The sequence below is a fragment of the Pelodiscus sinensis genome, chromosome 11, assembly GCF_052426305.1.
Source record: "Pelodiscus sinensis isolate ZL-2025 chromosome 11, ASM5242630v1, whole genome shotgun sequence".
NCBI lineage: Eukaryota > Metazoa > Chordata > Testudines > Trionychidae > Pelodiscus > Pelodiscus sinensis.
Window position 1 is genome coordinate 40,154,809 of NC_143062.1, and position 18,075 is coordinate 40,172,883.

The window sequence follows — 18,075 nt, forward strand, 5'->3', positions numbered from 1 at the left end:
TTAAGTCCAAAGCAGACTTCAAAGAGCTATAAAGAGATCTTGGTGTCATTGTATCCTCTGAAAACTTTCACTGAAAGTTGTGTGTGAAGTACCAATCAAAAAAGCTAACAATGTTAGAAGCCATTTGGAAAGGCTTAAATAAAAAGATACTAAATGTCATAATGCCACTATATAAATCCATGGTACTCTCATACCTTCAATGCCTCATCTAGTTCTGATCACCCTTTCTCAAAAATTATATAATGGAAAAGGTACAGAGAATGGCAGCAAAATGAGTAGGGGAATGGAAGAGTTTCCATATGAGGAGAGATTAATAAGACTGGGACTATTCAGCTTGGAAAAGAAATATCAAGTGGGGAAATGATTGAGTTCTATACAATCATGAATAGGGTGGAGAAAGTGAATAAGGAAATTCATAGCACAAAATCCAGTCGTCATCCAAGCACATTTAATAGGCAATAGGATTAAACCTAACTGAAGGAAGAACTTCTTCACAAAACCCACATTTAACCTGGGGAACTCACTACCTGGTGAAAACTATAACTGGGATCAAAAAAGAATGAGGCAAGTTTGTGGAAGACAGGCTGTCAGCCAAGATGGTCAGAGATACAGCCCCATACTCTAGGGCTACGTCTACACTGGCCCCTTTTCCGGAAGGGGCATGTAAATTTCAGCAGTCGTCGTAGGGAAATCCGCGGGGTATTTAAATATCCCCCGCGGCATTTAAATAAAAATGTCCGCCGCTTTTTTCCGGCTTTTAAAAAAGCCGGAAAAGAGCGTCTAGACTGGCCCCGATCCTCCGGAAAAAGTGCCCTTTTCCGGAGGCTCTTATTCTTACTTTGAAGTAGGAATAAGAGCCTCCGGAAAAGGGCGCTTTTTCCGGAGGATCGGGGCCAGTCTAGACGCTCTTTTCCGGCTTTTTTAAAAGCTGGAAAAAAGCGGCGGACATTTTTATTTAAATGCCGCGGGGGATATTTAAATACCCCGCGGATTTCCCTACGACGACTGCTGAAATTTACATGCCCCTTCCGGAAAAGGGGCCAGTGTAGACGTGTAGCCCATGTGTCCCAAAAGTCTGGATTGTCAGAAGCTGGGGCCTGGCAGCAGGGCATGGATCATTTAATAATTGCCCTGTCCTGTTCATTATCTTGGAAGCATCTGGCACTGGACACTTTTGGAAGACAGGATACTGAGCTAAATGGACCATTGGTCTGACCCAGTATGGTCATTCTTATGGTTGAAATCGGCTTTTTCATTAATAGCTCTTTATTTGAAAATAAGTCACTCAGTTATCCTATGGTTTCAGCTTTCCACCTAGATTTTATTCTAAGCCAGAATACATTAGGGTTCACTTTCTGCTTCTGTGGTCTAAATGAGCACATGCATTCATTACAAACCATCTTGAGATTTCAAGAACAAAATCATCATAGATTTTTGTGCCGACTTAGAGCATTGCCTTGTTTTCTGCACTACACCAGACCAAGCTCACTAAAACTGCTGCCAGAATGAGAACTTCTGGCAGTCCATACTTGCTGCTGTTGTGACTGTCCCTGCTTTGTTTTCTGCTGCTCCCCCTGCTGATCACAGAATGCCAATCTGGCCAAGACAAATTTCTAGTCAGGGTCATCCCGCTGGATGGGGAGGGGGAAAGGACAAGTCCTCTCCCCCCAGGCCTCTACCCCACTCTGCCCCACATGACTGACTAATCCCACATGGCAACACTCCATTTGTGAGAATGGGCCCTTTGTTCTTCAGCCAGTCAGTTTTAATTAAAACAATATTCAGGGATGCCAAGGGCTGGGCTCATGCTCAGTTGGCCTCAGTATCTTAGAGTTACAAAAGATTTCATACAGCCGCCATGGCTCCTGTTCCCCAGAGTTGTCCAAGTCACAGATCAGATGCAGCTCAGAATCTGGACCTATATTTGAGCTAGTAGAAAAGGATCAATAAAAATTCTACTGGTCTTTTGAAAAAAAAAATATTTCTTGAAAATCTGACATTGTAGAATATAAGAACGGCCATACTGGGTCAGACTAAAGGTTCATCTAGCCCAGAATCCTGTCTTCTAACAGCAGCCAATGCCAGGTGTCCCAGAGGAAATGAAAGAACAGGGAATCATCAAATGATCCATCTCCAGTCGCCCATTCCCAGCTTCTGGCAAACAGAGGCTAGGGTCAGTGATGTCCACAGTATAGGTTATATATAGTCGAGAATTTTCTTCTCTTTCTCCTTCTCTATGACTAATCTTGGTGTCGGTGTCTCTTTCCAAGTATCTTTGAGAACCCACTAAAATGGGCATTGTGATCCCTCTCATGGTAGTCATAGATTTGCCTCTGTCTTAAGCTGATATTTTTCATAACTACAACTTTAATTTCCAAAGGAACTGTTGAATGAGATGTAGTGTTCTAATGAGTTTAATATGTGTGTGTCGTATTATTGTTTCTTTATTAATATTAATCATGTTTGTCATGATAGTTGCCTAAGGTCCAAGAATGGGGCCCCATTGTGACAGGTACTGTACAAACGCCACATAATAGACATCCCCTGGCCTGAAGTGCTTGCAGTAGAGGGAGCAGCCACTGGGTGGGAAGAGGGGTAGAACATACAAGCAGAGTGAACCATATATTGGCACCAAACATAATATTAGTTCTATGAGGGGGTGGAGGGCCTTGTTATGGGGGAAAGAAAAGTGAGGGGAGAGGAGACATTGAAGACAAAGGGAAGTTAGGGAGGCAGGATGAAGGAGAGGGGATAAAAGGGGCACATATGGTGGGAAGTTGAGGTGAAGAGACTTATAAGGGTGGGAGAAGGTTGGAGTAAACAGCCATTGATGAACTAATGCCTTTCCTTTAATGGTTGTCATTTTAATTCAAACTGTGTCTAACGTTTCTCTTTTCTATAACCACACTAAGAGTGAAATATTAGTATGAAAGGTAAAGCCAGAGAGGCAATAGCGATGCTATTTTCATAGGATATGTGTTATTCTCCAACTTTCAGGTAATTCGACTCTTTTTCAAGAAAGAAAAAAGCACTTAGAGGAATCAAACATAATACTGTGCGTGAACATTTTGTCATGAAAGAGTTTTAACTCGTTATGTTTTGTATCACAGGTCAGGTACTGGAATAATGGTGGAAAAGAAGAATCTTCAAATAAAGTAAAAGCTACAGGGAATGAGACATCAGTCAGAATAACAGGCTTGAAGAGCAATTTAGCCTATTACACAGCTGTCCGTGCATACAACAGCGCTGGGTCAGGACCATTTAGTGCCACAGTAAATGCCACTACAAAAAAGACACGTGAGTATCATCAGTCTAAATAAATGAGGGAAGGGCCAGAATGGATTTTCATCACTTGCAGGCAAAAGGAAGAACTGGTGCATTAATGGGAATGATGAGAGGAATAAATGAACCAGACTTTCATTTAGAATAGAACACGAAGTTTTTCAAATTTAAGATCAGAAATAACACTCACTTCTGCATGATCATAGTTCTGCAAACATCAGATATGCTCATGCACCTGATTAGCTGAAAGCCATCACCATGGGTTTCAAAACGTGTGTCAGATTGGACTGTTAAATGCTTAGTGACAGGGAGAATTTTCAAAAGACAGGCTTGATTTTATGTTGAAAAACAAGCTTCTGTGCTAGGGAACCAAGTGACTCACTGACTAGTTCGGGGCTTTATAATATAAGCTCTGTAGAGCCTGGCTTATGAGGTGCACTTCAGTTCACCCAAAACAATCACTCAAGTTGACTTGTGGGTCGTCTTTCCCAAATTACTCACAAGATACCACACTACTCCCAAAACAAGATTTAACTCCAGAGACTTTACAAATGCTGTGTTGATTTCCACAAAACTGGAAATGTTTTGCATCTGTTCTGATGCAGTTCCATGCCATAAATTTTGAAGCATTGCTTTTTTAACTAATATAAATCCACAAATATATCTGAATAAAGGGCCAAACATATACTCAGAGCCAGACTCTGATATATCCACATAGGGTGCATCTACACAGTACAGTTATTTTGAAATAACTAATTCTGTTGTTTCGAAATCATTTCGAAATAATGGACCGCTTATTTTGAAATCTCTAAATCTCATTCCACAAGGAATAATGCTTATTCCAAAATAGCTATTTTGGAATAGCAGTAGTATGGATAATCCACTGCTACTGTTTTGTAATAGCTCCTTCCCAGGGCCATTCCAAGTAATTATTCCCTGCAACTCTAAATCGAGGTAGCACATCCACATTAGGGAAGCCTGCCTTGGACTAATTTTGAGGCTTCCTTGTAGTGTAGACGTGCTATTTTGAAATAAGCATTCTGTGTAGATGTACCCTTAAGCTACGTCTAGACTGGCATGATTTTCCGCAAATGCTTTTAACGGAAAAGTTTTCCGTTAAAAGCATTTGCGGAAAAGAGCGTCTAGATTGGCATGGACGCTTTTCCGCAAAAGCACTTTTTGCGGAAAAGCGTCCGTGCCAATCTAGATGCGCTTTTGCGCAAAAAAGCCCCGATCGCCATTTTCGCGATCGGGGCTTTTTTGCACAAAACAAATCTGAGCTTTGCACAAAAGGACTTTTGCCCGAATGGGAGCAGCATAGTATTTCCACAAGAAGCACTAATTTCAGACAGTAGGAAGTCAGAGTTCTTGCAGAAATTCAACCGGCCAGTGTAGACAGCTGGCAAGTTTTTCCGCAAAAGCAGTAGCTTTTGCGGAAAAACTTGCCAGTCTAGACGCAGCCTTAGGGTATGTCTACACTGCACACTTATTTTGACATAGCGCATCTACATTAGCTTATAAGCTAATAGTTATTTCAGTTTAGAGCCCCAGGAGTCATTGGGAAGGAATAAATTAGAATGGCCAATGGTGAGTGGCTATTTCAAAATAGCAGCAGTGGAGCATCTACACACGCTTTATTTCAAAATAGCTATTTCCAAATAGGCTTTATTTCTCATAGCATGAGTTTTACAGATTTCAGAATCAGCTGTCCATTATTTCAAAATTATTTCAAAATAATAGAATGGCTGTGTAAACGCTAGCATTGTTATTTCGAAATAACACTAATTATCTCAAAATAACGGTGCAGTGTAGATGCATCCTTTGACTCTATATTCACAGACTAAAGCCCATGAAGAATAGATCCCAATAAAGTTAATGTCTTGGCAACTCATGTGAGTAAGGCAGGCAGGATTTTGCCCACTAGAATTTAAAAATTGGTCTGTGAAAATACAAAAAGTTATCTAATCATTCTAATAAAAAATTGTACTCATATTGTCTATTCTACTGTATCCTGTATCAAAATGTATTAAGTAAAAACACCACTGTCATTTTGAATAGCATTTTACTGAACTTTTGTTCCCTTCTTGCTCATAATTTTTTATTCATGCAACATGTATTTCATATTTTTGTTTAAATGCAAGTTTTCTTCCCTAAGACTACTAGCTGATCCATTCACTGATGCTGCAGTCCTTTTTTTGTGACACTGTGGTGTCTAGGGAGAATATAGGAGAGACAAAGCAACTTGACTGTGATAGTAATTGAATTAAGGTCTCACCCCATTGACTTCAATGGCCTTTGGGGCTGGCCTTGAATTAATATATCAAGTAGATGGAACAGGCTGTTTAAAAGTTTCTAGCTTTACATAGATATTTTGGTATTGATCAATGAAGGTGAATAAATTGTGGCACAACAGAAGTGTGTGGCAATTAAAAAAAAATTTCCCTTAAATTAAGTGAAAGTATACAACCTTTTGCATCACTTTAATACTCAGGCAAAGAACTTTAATGTTTCAAGTCTTCTCTTTTTCCAAAGAAAACTAATTCAAATGTGGCTTTTTTAGAATTGCTTTAAACTCTCCAGTCATGAAACATTCATCATCAGTCTGAAATTACTATCTCATCCTTCCTTTCTTTTCATTCTCTACTATGTTTGAGTAAACCGGTTTGAAGAATTTGAAAATTCAAAATTTTCAGTGACAAATGGACATTTTTTTTCATTAAAATGTACTGAAAATAAGTGTCCCTTTCTTACATCTGCTCATGTTTTAAGCTTTTTAATTTCTACCAATACCCCTTCAAATCTATTTGAATAATACACTTTTCATTCTGCATATAATTGTTATAGCTGTACTTGCCACATTTTTGCATACACCCTATAAGATACTAGTTCATATTAATCTCTAACAAGAAACATACAAGTCATATACCATAATCATTAATCATGAGAGCTCAACTTCACAGTCTACATATATAATAGTCAATGTTTTCTTCATAGTCAGTTCATTATATGTAGAGCCTTTTTTTTCTTCAACCTCTTCCAGCTGGCATCTCCTTATTTAATGAAAATAAATTGTGCCCCTCTTTTATGTCTTATAAAAGAAAGAGTTTTTAAAAAGTGTTTTGATGCTAAGCCTATATAAATGTGTGTGTTTTGAGAGATTGACAGAAAACCTGACTTGGATGGTTAAGGGTGTTTTGAGAAAAGGAAAGCAATATTTTATTTGCATTAGATTGTTCTAAAATTTGCTTCATAGCCCCAGTGATTACTTCTCATTACGTCCAATACTGGGAGGTGGAGAGGGGCTGAAAGCACCAGTTGAAAAACACGGCTTTAAGTCGTACTGAATTGTTTCTGTTGCAGGGTCTGTATCAACCACCTTTGAAACAGTATTTCCCCCTGTTCAATATTATGCACATTTTCATATTTCTAAGAAAGTATCATCACATTTATTAACCTTGCAAGAGTGTCACTGAAGGTGACCTCCTAATAAAGGCTGTTTAAACTTGCCCTAGTAGCTTCATTGTTTTCAATTACATCAGGCAGAGCTAAAAGCAGAAATGCAATATATTGATCCATCAGAGCAACTCCCCTATTTTAATTCCTATAAATCTAATGGTAAAATTCATTTTGTGTCACCATTCTAGGAATAAACCTAATTAGAACTCTCTAAGGGAAAGTCAACCAGTCACATTTCATTTTTAATAGGCTTCAGTTCAGCATGGGACTCATAATTCCCATCATGGTCAATTATCTCACAGTTGGTCTATAATGATTAGATGCTCTCTCTTAATTGAAACTTCTTGATGTGGTGGAGAGAGATGCAAATATAAGTTTCTGTACAGGCTTGGCAATTGGTGAAGAAGATCCTGAAATGAAGCAAGGAGGAGCCAGTTATTGTAATAGCTCCTGCAGAAGAATACACCTATTTCGGTAATCGTGCTCCTGCAGTAGTCATTGGAGAGGCAAAAATCATTTTCAAATGAGCATAATATTATTAATTAGAAACTTAATATAAAGCTAGTTAAACTGTGAATTCAGCTTATAAAGGTTGGGTTAAGTTAAGGCCATTGTGCCAAAGAGCTTTTTAGTTGTTTGCATAGCAAAGAGGTCAAACACTGGCTCTTACATATGAACTGTTTTGGGGGAGAGTTAATTTTCCTTCAGAAAGAAGGGCTTTACATTTTTTCAGTAATTATATTCTGTTCATTCCAAATATTTGACAGAATATTTTTGCAGCATACTTTAGGTTTAAACCTTAAGTTTATGCAAATAAATATTTTAAAAACAAAGATCAAGAATGACACTGCTTCCTTATAAAATTAGAATTATGCAAAAGTTCAGATCACTCATAAAACCATATGATAAAACAGATTAATGTTTATTAGTACGTGCAGTATACATAAAATTCATTGGGACATATGTTCTGCATTGAAGCCCTAATTCAGAAAGGTTCTTAAGCATGTGACTAAATGCAAGTACATTGATAGTCCCAGTGAAGTCCATGGAACTATTCACATGCTTAGAGCTGGGCAAAATTGTGGTGCAATTTTTTTAGTCCAGTTGTTTCATGTTATGAAACAATTCATAAATTTGGATTAATTTCGGAAAATTGTAAAAATTAAGAATTGTCAAAACACTTCATTGTGGTATTTGTGAAACAAAATATTTTGATTTTTTTTGTTTGTTTCTTTTAGCTATTGGAATTTCTCTGTTTTATTTTTTTTAAATAAAAAATAAAACCCCTCAAATTAAATGGACTATTCTGCATATATATATATATATAATTTAAGATAATATTTTCAAATAAATGTACAGGTAGAATACATATTTTTTCTAAGGTTAGTGGACATTTCTAATTGTTTCTGTTGATACAATTCAACCAATTTTGACATTTTTTTATGATTCAGCCACTGAACAAAAAAATTGATTTGTGCATCTATACTTGAGTTACATCTGTAAGGCAAATGGTAGAGGCTTATGATGTCTGCGTAATTATTGTACATTTTCCCACTTGTTTACAGATAACATATTAGTATTTTGCTATGGGTTTAAAGGAATGATTTCTTTGCAAACCCAATCCATGAGAATTACTAAAATATGCTGTAACGACAAGGAGTCCTGTGGCACCTTATAGACTAACAGATGTATTGGAGCATAAGCTTTCATGGGCAAAGACCCACTTCATCAGATGCATGTAGTGGAAATTTCTAGAGGCACGTATAAATATGCAGGCCAGAATAAGGCTAGAGATAACAAGGTTAATTCAGTCAAGGAGAGTGGGGCCCACTTCTAGCAGCTGATGTGGAGGTGTGAACACTAAGAGAGGAGAAACTGCTTTTGTACTTGGCTAGCCATTCACAGTCTTTGTTTAATCCTAAACTGATGGTGTCAAATTTGCAGATTAACTGTAGCTCAGCAGTTTCTCATTTAAGAGCAATATGCTATAAGATTCAGCTCTAGAGGATATTAGTGCATGGAAAATACTTGGAAAAAGAGAATATTTGCTTGACTTTATAAAATGAGTTCCCAAGCCATACCTATACACCTGGGCTGTGTCTACACTGCACCCCTTTTCCAGAAAAGGGATGCAGATGAGACAAGTCGGAATTGCAAATGAAACTGACCAGCAGCAGCTGAATCAGGACGCCTGGGGCTGCCCCGCTGCCCGAGCCCCCCCGCGGCTTTGCTCTGTGTCTTCCTGGTCTGCAGACCAGGGAGATGCGGAGAAAGCCCCGGAGTACACGGGCGGCAGGACCGCGAGGTCCTGCAGTCCGTGTCCTCCGGGGCAAGCCCCGTTCGTAACTGCGGATCCGACATAAGTCGGATCCGCGTAAGTCGGGGACTGCCTGTAGATGCTTATTCTGTAGGAATAAGATGCTTTAAAGCAGGGGTGGGCAACTGATAGCCTGAGGTCAGCATGCTGCTCCTTGGGGTTCTACGTGTGGCCCAAGAGACATTTTGTTTACCAGTGCCTATGCACCAGGTTGTCAGATTTTTCTGGTTTTCATGTGCGTAGGTTTTTTTTTCCTGCCAGTGTTTCTCAAGTAACAGTCACATAAAGCAAAGGCAAATGAAGTGAGGTACATGCTGATTGCATGAGCTGTGTGCTCCCTCTGTATCCAACCAAAGCACTGCTGTGGTTGAATCTGCACACTCTGGAAATTCTAGGTATGCAAGTGCAGTCAGCAAAACTACCCGATCCTGGGAGACCATCTTATGGCAATCTTGATGCCCACTGAGATGGAGGGCCACTCTGAGACCCACTCACTAGCTTGGGTCGCCCTTCACTGCTTTAAGGGATCCTGAGTTTCAAAGGAAGGGAGTTTGTTTCTGCATATCTGGCCCCTTTGAGGTGTCTCAATAATTTGGGCACCCAACGTTTACTAGTCCTTTTTTTAAAATTGTGGCCTCATCCCATCAGGAAACAGAGAAAATAGTGATTGATTAATCTGACCATTTTGACTACAGCTCTAATGAGAATTACTGAAAATCTACAGATAACTTCATAATCATACCCAGAGTAGCAAAAGAAATGTCAAATACTTTTGCTATAACCCACACATTCAAATGAAGAAAGACTACATTTGTGAAGGAAGTTATTCAGTGCAAAATATTTGCAGCCTTAACAATATGTTAAAGATCTAAAATGTCTATATCATCATTTATTTTATTGTAATTTATTCTAATTCATTGTTTTTATCTCTTGATACAAAAGCCAATCTGGCCATGTTCAATGAAGGACCGTAGTCTGATAAGTCAGCCTCAAAAATAACATTTTTGTATGTCTCTATTTATCTCCTCTTCTGTTTTTCCAATTTAGTCTCTGAACCATACAGCATACAAATGATGGTGCTCTGAGTTGCTTTTACATCTAACATGTAATGACAGTCAATTACCTGAACTATTATTTGCTGCTGTATAATAAATCACTAATGCCAAGTAAATTAAAATCATGCTTTCATTATGTATTTCAAGCACCCAGTCAGCCTCCAGGAAATGTTATATGGAATGTTACAGACTCCAAGGTAGTACTGAACTGGGAGCAAGTGAAAGCAATGGAGAATGAATCTGAAGTAACTGGATATAAGGTAGGTAAAAACAGTATAGTGACAGTACTTTATGGCAATAAACACTTCAATTTTGTGCTTTTTTTCATGTTCATTTCCAAGGCAACAAATTTAGACTCAGAGGGGTAGCTGTGTTAGTCAGTATCTGCAAAAACAATGAGGAGTCCTGTGGTGCCTTAGAGACTTAACAGATTTATTTGGGCATAAACTTTCATCAATAAAAAACACTTCATCAGATGCATGACATAAATCTGTTAGGCTCTAAGGTGCCACAGAACAAATTTAGAATTTAAAATGCTCACAGATGCAGCTATTTTGCATAACTCCCGAGCGTGGGCTGTGCAATGCCACTCCCAAAACCTCTTCCCTACACCTCCTTTGTATAGCCGCTTCGATTAGTTCATTTAGAACAAAACAGTGAGCCAGATCCTCAGCTGAAGGAAATCTACACAATTTGCACCCCAAATTGCATTGCCAGTCCAATAGATTTAGACTTGCCATGTGCCAGCCTGCTCCAGCACCCTTGCTCCTTCTTATGCCCAGCCTCTCACCCTGCTTCTGCACCTTCCCTCCAAAGCAAACACCCTCCCACCCCCGCCCACTCCTGCACCCAACCTCCTGGCCAGATCCCCACCCCCTCCTGCACCCATTTTGTCATCCTGGATGGTTGGCTGGTGATCCACAGAAAGGTCTGCATCGAACGGGGTGGGACGCAGACCAGAAAGTTTTGAGAACCCCCTGTCTTAATTGCTTACAGAGGATGCTAATTTAGAGCTACTTTTATTTGCATCCCTTGCTGTTATTACTATAAACAAGTCTTTACAAGTCAATGCTGACAACATTTTTGTGTTATTCAGGGTTGTATTAAGAGATTGATGGTTAGTTACAGCCTGTTGTAACGCATCTGGAAAGTTAGGTCTCTGGGCTCTCAGGCCATAGCTGGAATGCAAATATACATAGTCACAGATTCAACACTAATTCTACAGTATTTGGCACAACAGTAGGTTGCCATGGCTATAACGTCAATACATGCAGTATAAATGTTTATTGCCGAAGTCTTTTTACACAGGTAAAAGTTTTCAAAAGCACCTAAAACCCATTTTCAAAAGTGACATAGGCACATGGGGCACATCTAGACTACGTTTAAATTTCGAAAGAGGATATGTAAATTCCACGGGAATTTGCATATCTTCTTCCGATTGCTTTTTCAAAAGCGGGTCTTTCAAAAGTGGAAGTAGTCTGGATACGTTTTTTTCAGAAAAAAAAAACCCTTTTTCAAAAAACCGCTCTTCCTAAAAAAATGAGGATTATGCGGTTTTTCGAAAAAGAGAGGATTTTCTGAAAAAACACGTCCAAGCTACTTTCACTTTCAAAAGACCTGCTTTTGAAAACACGATTTAAAGAAGATATGCAAATTCCTGCAGAATTTGCATATTCTCTTTCAAAATTTAAACATAGTCTAGACGTGCCCTTAAGAGGAGAGATCATTACCTCTGCATCAGAGAACTTCGCCAAAAAGAGCCCTGGAGCAGCTAAAGAGGCCTTAAAAATCCCACGTTTGCCAATGGAGGAATCTCCCACCTCAGCCATTATGAAGGAAGAAAGCCATAAAATAATTCCCTGAGGACCACCTTACAGGCCATGGTTTCAGGGGCATGTTGTGGCTTAGAGGTGGGGTTGAGAGTGCAAGGGGCGTGTTGAGGGATCTCTTAACAATTCTGAGCAGCGCTGCAACCTACAGGGCAGTGCAAGAGGCTGTCAGGTAGGCAGCTGCGGCTGCAGCCGTATTGGTGCCAGGAAATCAGAAACTGAGTAAGGTCATATTTTTTTAGTGGACTGACTTCTGTTGGTGGCAAGCCTTCAAGCGACATAGAGCTCTCCTTCCCAGAGCTGAAGAAGATCTCTATGTAGCTCAAAGGCTTGTCTCTTTCACCAACAGAAGTTGGCCCAATAAGATATTTCCTCAACCTACCTTGTCTCAGCAAGATAGATAGGCACTGACAACTTATAGTGGGGCTATTCCGACTACATTTCCAGTGGATTTCTGCTGTTTTTCTAGTCCCTTCTTACTGATATCTTCTATTGTATGCAATTACCTCTGGCAACTAAAGGCCCCTCTGAGTATAAGAATCACTCTAATGGATGCTATCATTTGGGGATACCATTGGATCAGCATGTGCTCTGGGCTTCCAATCCATGCTATCTTCCCAGTCAGGAAACCCACTTTTGTTATCCTGGTCAAGTCCAGACTTTAAAAGAGCAAGAGAGGTGCGGACACATTGAGCTACTGGACACCACCACCAATATCCTTCCTCCTCCAGGGAGAAATATTTTAGCATTGTGGGCTACAACCCTGGGTTACCTCAATGAATACTGAAATAACCAAGGGATGGATAGAGCTCGCAGTGTTTAAAATGCATCAGGACAAATACAGTTAAGTTCCATGACAGAATACCATTCAATACTGGCAGCACTTTTTCCAGGAGAGCCCATAATTTCCACATTTTTATTAGCTCCTTTCTATTTGTTGCTTTAAGTGTTTGCTCGAGATACTGATGAGTTCCAAGTGGAGGGATAATTTATAGAACAATACTTTACTAAGAAACTCAAGAGAATATATTATTCATTTGTTATCATTATAGTGCCTTTTTAGATTAAAGCTGGCATAAAAGAGCTTGATTAATATCTGCTTTTATTGCCTTTCTAGATATTGAATATGACTCTGCTCAACTAAAACTGAGATCCCCTCCAAAGTTATTTTAGAATTTAACCCTTTTGCAAGAAATTAAATTCAGAAAAGAACATGGTGGAAGAAAAACTACATGCATCATCCCTAAAAAAATCTGTTTATTTTGTGTTGCAGGTTTTGTACAGAACTAGCAATCAAAATCATGTGAATATACTGAACACCAATATGACATCAGCAGAACTTCTACTCCCATTCAATGAAGACTACATTATCGAAGTAAAAGCGACAACTGATGGTGGAGATGGCACTAGCAGTGATCAGATAAGGATTCCCAAGCTGACTAGTATGTCGTCACTCATAGGCGATGTCATTATTTTGTCTTAGAGAAATGCCTCCCGATGTCAGAAACCCTCGTGCTAGTCACTGAACATACAGCTTAGTAAGAGATGCTGCAAAGCCTGACAAATTTAAATAGGCAAAGTGTGAGGGAGAAACAAGTACAGAGAGGTGGAGTGGTTAGCACCAGACTGCACAGCATGTCAATGGCAGACCTGGGAAGAGAATCCAAGTCACTGGACTCCTAGATCAGTGCCTTGTTAACACTGTGGTTCCCCTGTTGACATATTGTTTGACACTACAAAAATTATGGGCAGAGCAGATACAGAAGGTGCACAAATTCTGATCTTTGTTGCTCCAGATTTTGCATGTCCAAGGCAACATCTGTACTTACTCATGGATTGACGCTTTGGAGGTTGATCTTCTGGCATTCAATTTAGTGGGTCTAATAAGGACCTGCTAAATCGAATGCAGAAGGCACTCCTGTCAGCACCAGTATTACTCCTACTTGCAAGGAGTAAGGGAAGTTGACAGGAGTGTTTCTCCCATTGACCTCCCACTGTGCAGACAGTGCCAAAGTTTGAATCGAGGTATGTCAACTCTAGCTACACAATTAACATAGCTGGATCAAACTTATCCCCTAGTGTTGTTTGGATAATTCAAACTTATCCCCTAGTGTAGACCTGGCCCAAGTAAGCAATGTGATGATTTTCTGCTCATGGAGTCGTCATCTTGCTACTGTGGTACTCAAGGAGTGCTCAGGCCTTAGAATTTCTCACAAGAGATGGGGTTTCACTGATTTACTCCAGCTGAGGATTTGGCCAAGTGCATGCCTCCTGGAAAAACAATTTTTGAAAGATTTTGCTCTGCAAATGTTTTATGAAAGTTCTATACCCCAGTGACAGGGTACAAGACAATCATAATAGCATTAGGGTCATGAACTTGACTTGAGCTTAGTTTAGTTGAGTTTCACAATGCAAACTAACACTTTGAATGTATTTCAATTCTTTATGCATATTTAAAATTATTTGGTAAACCTTGCATTGATTAGCAGAAATTAAGATCTGTAATAAATCTGAGCTAAAAAATGACAGAGTGCAAGATCCTCAAAAGTATCTACGTTCCTAACAAGAACTAATTTTAATTGGAGTTGTGTGCCCAAATAGCTTTGTTTTGAGACCTCACATATATTTGCATTAATTTAATCCCAAACTTTTTCATTTGTTGCAGGTATGGATGCAAGAGGTTCTGGTGCATCAGTCTTGAACATCTACAGCTTATCCACCTTTATACCAACAGTATCTTTCTTGACTTTTAATGCAGTGTTGTGGTGATACATTCTCATTCATTGGATGTATTAAATCAATTACTAACAAAAGTGCTTTTTAAAAAAAAAATGCAGTTGTTATGCATGGGGTTTTATTTTTTTTCCCAACTCCGGTGTGTTTTTAAATCCTTCATAGTCCCATTGTAGGGTAAACTTAAAAAAAAAAAAACCAACATATAAAAATTCAGCAAATCCTTTTAAAGAACTCTAAAATGCCTTAATACTTGAACCAAAGGAGTTTACACAATACATTTGTCAAATCTGATATAAATGAGAGTAAGACTATTATAATAAGGTTTCAAAGCTTCCCAGCATCTCAGATACACCTTAGCTTTATGATGAACTCCACTTTTTCCAATGGCACTAAATTGTTTTGAGTACATCCTATGTCATTGTGATAGAATAATGCTAATCTGTGCAAACTGAAGGAAATGAATGCATATTTACCTGGAATCTGATGACAAATCTTGGACCAATGAGATTTTTTTTAAAAAGTGAATTTACCCAGTACATTCAGATAAGCTTGCATACTGTCCTTTTACATAATCATCTCTAAATCTGACAGATTATTTTAGGTATTAGAGAAGGAAAAGACCTAATCCATCATGTTTTGTCCAATTTACCTTTGAAAGTCCAGGAGAATAGGTTTCCAGCACTTCTGGGAGCCACATTTCAAAGGTTTATCTTTTTTTTCCTTCGAATGAGCATACATTTTTTTACCTCCCTTCAAGAACACAAGTTCTTTCTCTCCATTATATTATTTTGAATGAATTATAGATTTTTTTTCCCCTCATACCACTATTTCATTCTCCTTTGCCAGGTTCTCACATATATATTTAGCACTATAGTTTGTGTTTACAACCTGATCCCTCCAACTTCCAGATCATTTTTGTTGCCCATCTCTGATTTCCCACCAGCTTCACAAGCTGTTTTTTAAAAAATGAAGTACCCAGAACTGAACACTATATTTTAGGTATAAATGCAGCATGGTCTTATGGAAAGGAACTGTTGCATCCCTGCTCTATGATGTAGTTCTGAATATTGAACCCAAATTACACTGGCCCCTTGTCCATCATGTCACATTGCAAATCTTTGCTGATTCAATATTTGTTAATATTCCTACTCTCCCTTTTAGGATTCACTGCTGTCCATATTTCTCCTTTGGGATCTCTGTGTCTAAGCAGCACCATCTATCTCAACTGGCCTGTCATTCTATAATAAATCCCGTGAACATCTTATAATTCTTGGTATGACTATGGCAATATGGTATAGCTTTTAGTAGATATATAGAAATATATATATAAGCAAAGACTTTTTGTCCTTGTTATAAAGATTGTTCTAAATCTATGTTTTTCCATAGCAATATATAAAAGAGATGCCAAATCTGGTACATTTTATTTTTTACATTTGCAAAGCTTATACAAATCCATATGTTTTTCTGTCCTTTCAGACAGCTCTCAATCTAATATTAAATTACAAAGAGTCAAATATTCATGTGACATAAAAATGATATTCTATTTTTTCAGTTTAATCTCAAAGTGTTTGATACAACACAAAGAGAATAAAAAATTTCAACCTCAAGAGCGAACCAAGGTCAGTAAAATTTTGATGTCACCATAGAAATATGCATTCAGATATCAAATTATCATTAGTGTAACACACAAACTATCTTGCTAGCTATCTGAGCAAGATTTGTATATACTGTACATACATAGTTTAAAAAATGAACATAAATGGCTAGTTGCTTTTAAATATGGCTAACCATTGATGTTTCCAAAAAATCACAGATGGAGGGAAACAGACATTTCTAGTAAATATATAGTTCGGTTTCATGCAATGAAAAGTTGAATCTTTCTATCCTTGTTTAAGAAAGTTCTACACCCTGTCGTGTCATTTTCATGATTATTCTTTTACATTATTTAACTTTGTTATATATCTCCATGAGATATGTACTGAGTATCTTGTTTCATATTGAAAAGTATTAAATTTATCCTTAAACTTCCAGTTGTGTGTGTATCCTATGGTTATCTGTATGTATTTTTTCTATTATTCTAATAAAATATTTATAACATTGAGGAATATTGGAATATTTCAAAATCTGTTGCCCTCTTCGTATCACATAATTGTATCAAAAGAGCAAATTGTAAAGATGTCTGAACATAACACTTCCCTATATTCTTAACAGCATTCAGCATTCCTGCTAACTGCCAGTTCTCTTTTTCTCTTATCTCTGTTCTCACAGGGTCTGATCAAAGACTGCGTAAGCCAAAAAACAGATTCTCATTGATTTTCTATGTTTGGATCAGCCACATACTCTTTTCAGATATTTCTTATAGAGTTATAGAACTGGAAGGAACCTTGAGAGTCATCAATTCCAATGTCTTGCACTCTCAGCAGCACAAAGCAGCTTGTAGATCATCCCTGATAGGTGTTTGTCTAACCCAGTGGTCCCCAACACAGTGCTCACTGGTCCCCGCGGGGTCATTTGTGTGCGCCCGCCAAGTGCTTGGGGCTGGCCTGGCCCCGGGCACATGGCACACGGTGAGCGCTGGCCCTGGGAGCACCACGGATTGGCCGCCCGCGATCTGGGCACGCAGCGCATGGGGGCGCTTGAGGGGGGAGGTGCCGGCCCCGGGCGCACGGCCCTTGGGGGGGCCCTGCCCTCTGGCGCCCGGTAACCTTAAATGGTTGGGGACCACTGGTCTAACCTACTCTTAAAAATCTACAATGATGGAGATTTCACAACCTCCCCAGGCAATTTATTGAAGTGCCTAACCACTCTGATAGTTAGGAAGTTTTTCCTAATGGTCAACCTACTACTGTAATATGCATCTGCCTAGGCCCATTCCCTTAAACATTTGTTCCTTATATATTTGTTAGTTTTATAACATCCACTTGTCTTTCTAGTATTTTTTAAGGGAGACAGTGTTGCCTAGAAGATAGCTCAATAGACTGACACTTAAGACACTGAGAGTGTTTTCAGCCCTGCTATTGGCTTGATGATTGACATTGAGCAAGTACCTAGTTTTGCCTCAGTTTACCCATCTGTAAAATTGGAATGATACATCCTTTGTAAAGCACTTTGAGATCTCCAGATAGACTGTAGTATTTAAAAGCTAACAATGTATTGCCATACATTATTATTAAGTGGAATGGAATGTGCATCGAAATGCAAAGAAGTAACCGCCCTTCTATATAGAGCCCTGCGTGAATACAAAATTGTATCCGCATCTGCAAAAACGGACTGCGGATATGTGCATCCAGATGCAGATACCCACAGATATTAACAGAATATCTGCACATTTGCAGGGTTCTAGATACAAAATATATATCTGCATCCATATCTGCAAGAATGAGCCATGAATACCTGAGGA

General features: G+C 38.8%; 1 protein-coding gene across 2 annotated transcripts in view; it reads left to right on the plus strand.

Annotated features, from left to right (window-relative positions):
• Positions 1 to 16,770, plus strand: part of CNTN3 (contactin 3) — a 274,838-nt gene extending 258,068 nt beyond the window's left edge. For both annotated transcript variants that reach the window (XM_075938655.2, XM_006113828.5), the window contains exons 18-21: positions 3,111 to 3,297; positions 10,258 to 10,370; positions 13,213 to 13,381; positions 14,605 to 16,770. In XM_075938655.2, the coding sequence (XP_075794770.2) occupies positions 3,111 to 3,297; positions 10,258 to 10,370; positions 13,213 to 13,381; positions 14,605 to 14,708 (573 nt within the window). In that variant the 3' untranslated portion in view covers positions 14,709 to 16,770. The remainder of the gene's footprint in view (positions 1 to 3,110; positions 3,298 to 10,257; positions 10,371 to 13,212; positions 13,382 to 14,604) is intronic.
• The last annotated feature ends 1,305 nt before the right edge of the window (positions 16,771 to 18,075 follow it).